Here is a 12,443-nt window from a genome sequence, read left to right as displayed (position 1 = left end):
CGTCGTTAGTTCAGTGTGGTAGTCGTCTTCTCGTGCGTTCACTTTTTAGACCCGACTCAAATCAGAACAATTGAGGGCGCTAGAGCGAAGATAATAATTTTTGTTGACACAACCCCAAAAACCAATAACCATAACATAACACTTAATCAGTGTGCCAGTGCGCTCTGGGTCAATGATTTTTCCTGCTCGTTAATAGTTAATACTCTCCGATCTTTACTGATTCGTGTGAAGTTTGCATATGTTTTGGTCGTCCAGTGATAGAGTGGCAGTGTACTGGGTTCATTATGGCAGAGTTAAGGTAAGAAATAATGTTGTCTCATAACAAAGTGAAAGCCAACAAATAAATTCAATAGGAAACTTGTTTGTGTTTCGAATTTTTGTTTGACCCACCCCATCTACCCCAAATTTGATTATATTATTAACAATCTATTCACTGAAGAACAAAGTAATGCTTCAAATGAAGGATCCCAAATGAACAAGATATTTTAGATCATATCATTATCAATATCTTCCTCCATGTTTTCTTGTTTTTCTTTCTTAATTTAACATTAACAAAATAAATAACCACTTGCTGTTTTGTCAGAAATGATTATAACTATGGCAATCTTGCCAGCTCTGTGTCACTAGTATTACGTTAGCTTGGCCATCTGGGTATTATTATTATTTTGTTCCCCATTTGTTTATATGTATCACTAATATAATCTTTTATTAAATAAAACTGAATTTCGATTCATTTGATTTCCCTTGAAACTGTGATGAGGATCTTTCCGCTGTTGACACGGTAGCGTATTACAAACCTTTGTAGTTCTTTTTTTGTTTTTTTCACATTGACTTATTTTTTCCATTTCGGTGCGAAAATCACCTTTCCCCATACTATCTTTGGAATATTAAAACAAAACAAAAACAACAACAACATACAAAATCGTATCTTTTTTAATAATTGTTTTTTTATCAAGTTCCACTCAAGTCCAAGTAAACAATAAGTCATAACTCTAAAGAACATAATACATAGTACTAATAGAGACTCGAATCAAAGGCTTGTGTTGATGACCCTATGTAGTTGCCAGTGGGAAAGTGGGTGTCGAACCGATTCATGAACAACTAGGATTTTATTTATTTATGTCTTGGTGACTCTTTGTTTACTTTTGTTGTTGTTGTTTACAGACTTGTGGTATGCACTTATAACATCGCCACATTAGAACCGCCTCAGGAACTCCTTAAAGATCTCATCCTTCTTCATATCCGTGATGCCCCAGACCTTTATGCCTTTGGTCTCCAAGAGGTCAGTTCAAAACCTCATGAGGTCATTCAGAGTACGCTGAGCGATGACCCCTGGACGGAGGTCATATCATCATGTGTGTGTTCTAAGGGCTATGTCATGGTGAGTACAGGCCTTAAACTTCACTCACGAAGGAGCTAGTAAGGGGCCCTTCTAAGGGGGTAATGTAAATTTGTATCAGAACCTTGCAATCGCCAAAAACTCCAGGGGAGCCTAGCACCTGCACCGGCTCCTGGCTGGAAGAGGCCCAAAGGCTGCCCACGATCATACTGGGCCCAACAACTTAGCCGGCCTAGCGAAATCGACCACATGTAGCGTGAGGCTGTAGGACGTGGACACAGGAGATCGGCGCAACGGACCCTTGTTGTCTCTGCGGTTGATTGACAGGGCACCACAGCAAAAGCACAGAGAACACCACAGCAAGTGCTTAAGGTGTCACAGATTATTTTGAGGCCTGTGAGCAGAGTAGTTTTTAAAATGAACATTGTTTTTATAATTTATTGTTTTTATCTGACTTCGGCCTCTCTCCTGCGCCAGGAGTGTCTTTTAGACGGACATGGCGCATTATAAATTGCCACTATTATTATTATTATTATTATTATTATTATTATTATAATGAAAAGCGTAGTAGCCTACAACCCTAATGTTAGGCCAAAATATCCAACTGCTTATCACAAGGCCAAGCTTGGAGGACTGAGGTCACCTGGGCCCAATTTCATAAAGCTGTAAAGCAGAAAATACTGCTTGGCAAATCTCTTTAATAGGCAACAACAATTGAGTCAGGCACCAGCCACAATAATGCAAACTTAACGTTTTTGGGCTGCTAACCAGAAATACTGTTCAGTGCTTAGCAAGTTTTTGTGCTTACAGGCTTCATGAAATAGGGCCCTAAGGTGTGGGCCAAGGGAGGCTGATGCAGCTTGTAATTGTAAACCATTATATTCTCCTGAAGACGAGCAGAGTATACTGTTCGTAAACGTCAAGACCAAAGTGGCTCTTTTCAGAGCCAACACTCCCACAAAAGAGATTTACACAAGGTTGTAACTGCAAGTTTACTATTTATTTATATTTATAGTTTCTCTCATTATATTACCAACCCACTCACAAATGCTTTCTTATTTTCATGAAGGTGAGTTCCGTCCGTCTCCAGGGCATTGTTCAACTACTATTTGTCCGCATGCTTCACTTGCCTTTTATACGAGACATCCAGACAGACTTCACCAGGACGGGGCTCGGGGGCACATGGGTAAGTAAGGGCTGTCAGGTTGGTGTAGTGGTATCTTTCCTCGCATCCACCTTTAGGACCTGGGTTCGAATCTTGCCAGTACCCTTAAAGACATGGACAATGGATGCCTGTTTTCAACCTGAAGAAAACACAGAAACTGCCAAGAAGCACATGTAACTATTGATAGCTTGGCAAGGATGGGTGAGAGGTCCTAGGAACACATTTTCAAAACAATTACATGTATTTAATAAGGGCCAGGGCCCAATTTCATAGAGCTGCTAAGCACAACAATTTGCTAAGCATGAAATTTCTTTCTTGATAAAAACAGGATTACCAACCAAATTTCCATTTGTTGCTTATTGCTTGTTACTGGTATTCAGCTTTTGATTGCTTATTCTGAAAACCATGTGATATTTCTTTTGGTAATCTTGTTCTTATCAAGGAAGAAATTTCATGCTAAGCAAATGTTTGTGCTTAGCAGCTCTATGAAATTAGCCCAGTGGCCTTGGAGGCATCCAAGAAATGAATAAACTGGGCAATTTCCTTTGGGGTGATATAAGAGGATCAGATACTAATGAAAGAGCTTTTTTATTTATTTACAGGGAAATAAGGGGGCAGTATCAACACGGATGGACTGTTACGATCGATCGCTGTGCCTAATTAACTCCCATCTAGCGGCTCATCAAGAGAACTGGTCAGACAGAGATAAAGAATACCAGACAATCGTAACCAGTCTAAACTTCACTCATCCTAAAACGCCAACCATCTTAGATCACGAGTGAGTCCCATTTTGTTTTTTGGAGCCTTTTTGAATTCCTTAAACTTATGATCTGTATCATGGCGAGCTGCGAAGCAGAGTGAGCCTATGTAATGATAAATTCTGTCGGTCTGTCGGTGTGAAGCTTCGCCTCGAGAACTAGTTCGTCAACTTCCAATACCTCAGGGAGCTAATATCAACTAGTCACCCTCAAACCATGTTATATTTGTATAATAACTTAGAAAAGTTATAAAGTTTCCAGTTAAATAGGTAAAAACATAGAAATCTTCAATTTCATTATTGCAATGGTGTCTTGAAATTTGTATCACAGTTTGTCACATACATGTAAATTTTTGTAACTTAATGGTGCTTTTAAAAAATTTACAATAAACAAGTATAAAACTTCATTAAGGTGTATTTTACTTCTATTTATTAGCTACATCATTTGGTTCGGGGACCTGAACTATCGCATTGAGGATTTATCCGTCGAGGCGATCAAGTTCCTGAGCTCGCCCAAAAAGCTCCACGTCCTCCTGGAGAAAGATCAACTCAAGCTGTCCATGAGGAGCAAGATTTCATTCCAGGGGTTTCAAGAGGGACCCGTTACGTTCATCCCAACCTACAAGTATGATTTCCAAACAGATGACTTTGACACAAGGTAATCATCATTCTTTATAGTTGTCGTTGGTTCAAACCTGCTGTACTCAACTTTGCATTTGTTCAACCCCATGTACCACAAATGCCTGTATGCTTCGTTTTTTAAAGGGCAAGGGCACCCTAAATTGTAAATTGTCAATTCCTACTGGAACATTTTAAGGGCACCTAGGCAATGACCAAGGGGCATGGTGGTTTATTATTTGATATCTAAAATATTAAGTCACATTTTACTTTATATCATGAAGCATTTGGAAACTGGACAGGACATTTTAATTTGTGTTCTATTTTTCATTTTTTTTATGAGTGATCACCTATCATCAGCCTGACAACCACTTCAAGGTATAACTTTATACGAGTTTGGGCTATCAACCCAAATCAACTGCCATGTTGTGGTGCGTCATGGCCGAGTTGTTTAGAGCATTGGATTCAAGCTATGGTGTTTGATCAGCAGAGTGTGGGTTCGAATCCTGGTCGTGACACTTGCTATGTAAAATTGGGGAGCTACCGGCCAGGCTTCGGACTGATGATACCCAAGCCTACATCCATATGGACTGTAAAGGGGGTAACCCTGTTTCAGCCCTTGGAGTAGGTGGCAACGGCCGAAGTGGCCTTCAGGCCTTGTGTGTCTGGCGACTTGCGCACAAAAAATATAAAAAAAAAAAAATGTTCTTGGGGCTGAAACAGTGTTACCCCCTTCACAGTCCATATGGATAGTCATATGTATCATCTGCCTGGCTGGTTGAGCAGAATGCACTACTATCACAACTTTTTACGAAGCAATTATGATAAGTGTCTTCTACCTCAAGGACACTAGTGTCATGACAGGGATTCAAACCCACACTCTGGAACCGACAACACCAGAGCTTGGGTCCAGTGAACTAGACTGCTCAACCACTATTCAAGCAACATTGTTAACTTGTGTTTTTTGCGATTGAAGCCCTAAACAGCGCTCCCCTGCATGGACAGATCGAGTCCTGTGGAAGGTCCACCCGAGGCATGTTGGGAAAGAAACGGAGCACTGTGTCACCCTAGTAACCTACAATTCCCATGGCAACATAAGGTGGAGCGATCATAAGCCAGTTAGTGCCGAGTTCAAATTAGGGGTAAGTTGGTCGGTTACCCTTCTAAAAGATTATTCATTAAAGCCATTGGACCCTTTCGGTTCAGAAAAAAATACAAAAGTTCACAGATTTACAAATAACTTACAGGGTTTACAGAAGGCAATGGTGAAAGACTTCTCTTGAAATATTATTCCATGAAATGCTTCACTTTTTGAGAAAACAGCAAAACAATATAAATTCTCGGATTTATTTTAAACACATGTCATGACACGGCGAAACGCGCGGAAACAAGGGTGGGTTTTTCCGTTTGTTTTCTCCCGACTCCGATGACCGATAGAGCCTAAATTTTCACAGGTTTGTTATTTGATATAGAAGTTGTGGTACACAAAGTGTGGGCCTTGGACAACACTGTTTACCGAAAGGGTCCAATGGCTTTAATAGGCCTACACCTTGATGTCAACAGCAACCTCTGGAACTGGTATAGGCCTGCACTTGGTGTGTATTTGATTGACTTATTACAAGTCAAGTTGTCAACAGTTGCCTTCAGGCGATTATTCTATTCTGTTTGTATAATAATACTCAGTTCTTATATATCCCTTAAAGGCAGTGGACACTATTGGTAATTACTCAAAATAATTATTAGCATAAAACCTTACTTGGTAACGAATAATGGGGAGAGGTTGGTAGTATAAAACATTGTGAGAAACAGCTCCCTCTGAAGTGACGTAGTTTTCGGGAAAGAATTAATTTTCCATGAATTTTATTTTCGAGACCTCAAGTTTAGAACTTGAGGTCTCGAAATCAAGCATCAGAAAGCACACAAATTCGTGTGACAAGGGTATTTTTTCTTTCATTATTATCTCGCAATTTCGACGACCGATTGAGCTCAAATTTTCACAGGTTTGTTATTTTATGATATGTTGAGATACACCAACTGTGAAGACTAATCTTTGACAATTACCAATAGTGTCCACTGTTTTTAATCACACACTACTGGCATCTCAAAGCACTCATTGTTTATAATAAACACGGGTATGCAGAGATTTGTTTGAGTTAAGGCTGAGTAACACTGCAGCGATAACGAAAAAGATAACGATCACGACGCACAGGAACACATTCTAGTGTTTGAATGAGCGTGTGCGTATTCTGCGTGGAGCAATTCAACCAATAGAATGCGTCCTCTTTGCGTCGTGATCTTTATCGATTTCGTTATCGCTGAAGTGACTCGCCCTTGATTACAGTAACCACATGAACCAAAGTATAATTCATGATATTGTTTCTCACTTTTGATCATCAGGCCGACATGGAAACCGCTCGACCTTTAGTGACCTTTGACCCTATTGAGAGGTGGCAGAGAGGGGAGGATGCTAAGTGTCGGTACATCATGTCATCCAACGCCAAAACGAGTAGTTGGGACTGGGTGGGGCTCTACAAGGTAAGAAGCCAATCAGATGACAGGACTCAAATAATAAGCCAATCAGATGACAGGACTCAAATAATAAGCCAATCAGATGACAGGACTCAAATAAGAAGCCAATCAGACGACAGGACTCAAATAAGAAGCCAATCAGATAACATGACTCAAATAAGAAGCCAATCAGACGACAGGACTCAAATAAGAAGCCAATCAGATGACAGGATTCAGAAATAAGAAGCCAATCAGATAACGTGACTCAAATAAGAAGCCAATCAGATGACAGGACTCAAATAAGAAGCCAATCAGATGAAAGGACTTAAATAAGAAGCCAATCGGATGACAGGATTCAAATAAGAAGCCAATCAGAAAACATGACTCAAATAAGAAGCCAATCCGACGACAGGACTCAAATCTTTGGGGAAATTAACAAGACCACAGCGCTTGTAGCTCAAAATGTTCACTGGACCAGAATTGTTTTACAAGACTGGAATTAAAAATGAGATAATCTTCCTGGCACAGTTTAACATGCATCTAATTGTGTAGATTTTAATCACGCTTAGACAAGGAAGATTTTAAAGGCTCAAAGTTAACAATTTGTAGACAATTTGTTTTTGTTGACTTAATACAAGTCAAGTTGTCAACAGCCGTCCTATGGAACTGGAATAGGCCTGCACCTAGTTGTATTGTATACATCCTCTGTTATATAGAACTAAAACATTTGAAGAGCTCCAAAAACCAAAGGTATTCTTTGCCTTTATTAGCTTGAGCCCAGAACTTGATAACAAAACTTCTTTAAAATACCATTCCTTGGTTTGCAGATTTATAAAAACCTGAAACAAAAACTAAATATTTTATACACATCGTAGGTTGGATTCCAGACGCCTAGCAGGAGCTATGTCACATACGTGTGGGCAGTTCCTGATGGAGAAACAAAGCAACAGTCTGGATGCCAGGTTATATTCAAGGCCAGTTATCTCCCAGAGGACACTACCGCCAAGTACGTGTTGTGCTACTACAGTAAGATCATGAACTGTGTGTTGGGAGTCAGCAACGTGTTCAGAGTGAGTCAAAAAATTTCCAGCCGTCCCTAAGCAGAGAAAGAGTTACAGAATATTTGAAAATCCTTACCAATATTGTGGCCTTATGATACTTATTCACTTTGCGTAGAAAACAACTATGAAAACTAATAATCATTATGCAGTTATCAAAACTTAAGTAATTCTTTTATTTATAGGATAAGTTGATACATGTATTGCAAAGTTTATTATTATAGACGTAAGTTTATTGACAAAGTACCTCAGCACAAGTTTTAGCATGGTTCCATTAGAGACCCTCAACACAATAATTGTGCATTTTTTGTTTTAATAGTGCAACTTCAATTTGCTCCAACACCAATGTTTTGGCTGTGGACCATATAGGTCACTTCATGGGACCTGCGAAAAACCAAAATAAAACGGAGAGCAAAAGAACAAAATCATCAAAACTCTATCTCACTGTGGTTAGACCGCATGACTTGCATTCACAAGGTTGTAGATCTGAATCCTACAAGCCAACTGCTGATTTCACAATGACTAGAATAAGTATTGTCCTCTAGTTACTGAATCACATCTTCTTGATTTGTGAAATTCATAATCTTAGACCATGAGAGAGATTTGACGTTGCCAGCTTAGCGTTTTATATATATCCCCTTGTGGGAGTTTGCAGAGTTCCCTTGACGAGAAAATCATTTAAACAAACAAGCAAACAAACCAAGTTGACCGTTGACCTTCTACTTCTATCCTCTTTCATCCCCCTGCTTGACCTTCTTTTACCATGAATGCATCCTCATCCCCCTGACTCTCGTTACCAACCCCTGGCTCTAATGCATGTACCACAGGTCATTCCATCGGAGATTGACTCCAGGATACAAAGTGAGAATGAGGTGAGCCTCCAAGACACTGCTGCTGTCCTGAATGACTTAGCAGGACTATAAGTGTCTTAGAAACAAGGAAGTCGCTGGACATGCTGGAGGAGGACATTCCAGACAAATGCAAAACCAAAAAAGAAATCCTGTCACCATTTCTGGAAATATTGTGATCTGGTTGGCAAAATCGCAAGAAGTTGTGTAACAATTTTCGGTGCGCAATTAAATCTACTTTCAGTATGTAGGATTTTAAACTTGTTATACTGGGATTTGTGAAAGGCAGTGGACACTATTGGTAATTACTCAAAATAATTGTTAGCATAAAAACTTACTTGGTATCGAGCAATGGAGACCTGTTAACACATTGTGAGAAACAACTCTCTTTGAAGTAACATAGTTTTTGAGAAAGAAGTAATTTGTCACTAAATATTAATCTGAGAAAGACTTCATGCCTGAAGTCTTTCTCTAGCATCTGAAAGCACACAAATTTGTGGGACAAGTGTGTGTTTTTTCTTTCATCATTTTCTTGCAACTTCAATGACAAATTGAACCCAAACTTTCACAGGTTTGTTATTTTACGCATATGTTGGGATACACCAAGTGAAAATACTGTTTTTTGACAATTACCCAAGCTGTCCAGTGCCTTTAAAGGATTACGTTGCCTTGGATCGGTCGAGTTGGTCTTTGAAAAGTGTTAGTAACCGTTTGTTATAAAATGCATAATGGTTAGAAAGATGTTTTAAAAGTAGAATACAATGCTCCACACAAATTTGCTTCGAAATTGTGTGGTTTTCCTTTTACTTTGCGAACTAACACAGTCGACCATTTATGGGAGTCAAAAATTTGACTCCCATAAATGGCCGACCGTGTTAGTCGACGAGGTGAAAGGAAAACCACGCAATTTCGAGTGATACTTGTGTGGATCATTATATTCTACTTTTAAAATATCTTTCAAATCATATGCATTTTATAACAAACAGTTACAAACGCTTTTCAAAGACCAACTCGACCGATCCAAGGTTACGTGTTCCTTTAAGAGTTTCACGAGCAACATAACTCCTTAACTATTCTCTTTTACAAAGTAAACTGGTCTTATGTCTGTAAATATAGAAAGTATAAAATATTTATTAAAGTATTTAATTTGTTGATATAATGCTCCTATTAATGTGATAGGCTCATGCCAACCTGTTGAACAGGTTTTTATTGAAACAGTTGGCTGAAATTAAATTTTAATCATTCGAACAAATTTATATCAGATGCACTCAGTATGCAAATATTTCATATAATCTTTTAGAAATTCTTAGTATTTTTATTTTATTCATTTGTTATGCAATAAAAGTTGCCAATTATATCGTATAAGCAATTGTAGTGCAGTTTTTACCACCTGAAATTGGATAGTTGTATTATTTGTTTTCCTTTTGTTTGAATGTGTATACCTGCCTAAACTCGTTAATTATAAGTGTCAAGAAAGCTTAATGAATTTTAAACTAGTATATTATTTTAAGGTACTACACTCTATGAGTTTATTCACTATCACAACTGGTGTACAGTTCGTAAAATGTGTACTTAAAATATACTGAAAAAGAGATGAGAATTTTAATTATGTTTCATATTAAGGGAAAATGTCACGTCGCACAGAATGTCCAGTTTTAATTGGTGTTTGGTAAAATGTAACTTTGTAAGTGCCTTGAAGTTTTATCACAATTTTCAGGGAATGTTTTGAACTTTGTATGATAAGCAAAGTGTGTTTTATGTGGTGAATGCATTTGATGCTCATTATGTAGGTGTATTTCAACCCAACAGTTACCCAATTGAGGTATCAATATTCAATTACACCTTAAAGGCAGTGGACATTATTGGTAATAACTCAAAATAATTATTAGCATAAAACCTTTCTCGGTGACGAGTAATGGGGAGAGGTTGGTGGTGTAAACCATTGTGAGAAACGGCTCCCTCTGAAGTGCCATAGTTTTCGAGAAAGAAGTAATTTTCCACGAATTTGATTTCGAGACCTCAGATTTAGAACTTGAGGTCTCGAAATCAACCATCTAAACGCACACAACTTCGTGTGACAAGAATGGTGTTTTTTTCTTTCATTATTATCTCGCAAGTTCGATGACCGATTGAGCTCAAATTTTCACAGGTTCGTTATTTTATGCATATGTTGAGATACGCCAACTGTGAAGGCTAGTCTTTGACAATTACCAATAGTGTCCACTGCCTTTAAGATGCAATGGACATAAATCTTCTATTATTGCTTTTTTCACCCCTTGTACCAAACAAAGCGTTTGCGTGTTAGATTTGAATAATGTGTGGTACAATGACTTGCTTAGTCACGTTACCGCTTACATTTGAGTTCCCCAGAGTTCCCCAGACTATAGCGCCAATGGTTCGGGGCAAGCTTTTGCTAAGCAACCTCCAGATGAGCAAACCCTGGTACCATTGTGCATTACACATCCATTCAGAACCCTGTGTGTTCACTGACTCTTACATTATAACTACGCAAAAGCTAGCCCCCAAATTATGTGACATAGCAACTGTCCTTATAGTCTGAGGAATTCAAATGTAAGCGGTACATTGTGACTAAAACATTACAGAATTGGTTTTTGCTAAACAAAACAGTTGCTGGCAGTGTAAGCACTTTATGTAATCCACTATATACATAAACTGACAAACCTGTAGAAGTTTGAGATCGATCGGCCATCTGGGTGACGAGAGAATAGTGAAAAAAAAAACCGATTTTGCATTGCATCGATGCCAAAATAAAAATGAATAAAACGCTCACTGAGCGATAAACTCCAGACGCGAAGTTAGATTATTTATTTCTCATCAAATATGACATATCAGACAGAAATATTTCAAGGGATGTTTTCAACTATCATCATCATTAGACCGTGTAAGTTTTATGTAAATCTGTGATCTTCACGATTTTTGTTTCTTACCAATTCTGTAACGTTCCTTTAAGTTAAAAGTATATCAATCCTCTATGTTGTTTTCCATGTACGTTTATTTTTACCAAATTGAGGTTTCGTTTATACCTTCTTTGGAAATTTGGCTTCAATCAAGTGTATTATGAATGTTGTTGTTTTTTGCATTTGGATAGTACATTGTCATGCAGGTGTATTTTAGCCCATTGGTTATCCCAATTAAAGTATTATGTATACCCGCATGGGATAATCTAGGATCCAATAAAAGGTAAAAAGTATTTACCACAGGATAGTTTTTGGCTTTATCGGTCCAGGGGTCGATTTCACAAACATAGTCCTAACTTAGGACTAGTCCTAGGGATTGTTAAAAACTTATGGCTAGTCCTAAGTCAGGATGAGTTACTCGGATAATTTTTGGCATTATTAAGCATGTTGTATTTCATGTGGTTGATAGTTTGATGTTCTGCTCAACACAAATCATCAGCGGGATACCAGTCGCAGATGTTATATGTGACATTGTTTTTTGGCTGGTAGCAATATTATTCTACTCAGCATAGTTTGCAGGGCTATGGTATTTGGCCTAGTATGTATTTATGATTGCATGAATGGTGAAAACCCCAAGAGCTGCACAATTTTCTTAGCATGAGATTGGAATGAGGGTTGTACTGGTTTTATTTATTTGTTTTAAAGTATTGTTCTGTTCCTTGCCCTATGGTTATTCAAATATTGTGTCAAACAATTTCTTTTCAAATCATTATTTGAAATAAGTATTATGTAAATCATCGCAGTGGGTATAATCTATGAATGAATTTTTCATATTGTATTTTATAAATGTCGCATTTTTCAAAATATGTTGTGGGTCGATTTTATCTATGTTGTGTTTTAGGCCTATCTGGGTCAGAGTAAATAATATTATATGCATTGTTCTATTCTGTTGAACATATAAGTTGTATTGATTAAAAGTATACTTGCAAATCAGGTATGTATGTTATTTTATTTGTAATGTGTCCTATTAATCTATCAGAGTAAATAGTATATGAATTGTTCTATTCTACTGTATGTTTAAGTTGTAATAACAGTATTGTTCAAAAGTATACTTGGTCCATCAAACCACGTAAGTTTATGTTGTATTATTTTTAATGACTCATATTTATCCAAACCACATGATCACCATGACATTTTTATACAACACAAATTGGTACCAACACATCGAACTG

General features: G+C 37.8%; 1 protein-coding gene across 1 annotated transcript; it reads left to right on the top strand.

Annotated features, from left to right (window-relative positions):
- Window positions 1–129: 129 nt before the first annotated feature.
- Window positions 130–9,028, top strand: LOC139938992 (phosphatidylinositol 4,5-bisphosphate 5-phosphatase A-like). Its single transcript, XM_071934693.1, has 9 exons — window positions 130–298; window positions 1,165–1,381; window positions 2,409–2,525; window positions 3,107–3,282; window positions 3,698–3,919; window positions 4,856–5,021; window positions 6,277–6,414; window positions 7,263–7,457; window positions 8,273–9,028. Exons 1-9 carry the CDS (start codon window positions 285–287, stop codon window positions 8,366–8,368), a joined length of 1,341 nt encoding a protein of 446 aa, XP_071790794.1. The 5' UTR covers window positions 130–284; the 3' UTR covers window positions 8,369–9,028.
- The last annotated feature ends 3,415 nt before the right edge of the window (window positions 9,029–12,443 follow it).

The sequence above is a fragment of the Asterias amurensis genome, chromosome 6, assembly GCF_032118995.1.
Source record: "Asterias amurensis chromosome 6, ASM3211899v1".
NCBI classification, from domain to species: domain Eukaryota; kingdom Metazoa; phylum Echinodermata; class Asteroidea; order Forcipulatida; family Asteriidae; genus Asterias; species Asterias amurensis.
The sequence above is the reverse complement of the archived record's forward strand: the minus strand, read 5'-3'. Positions and strand labels throughout refer to the sequence as shown.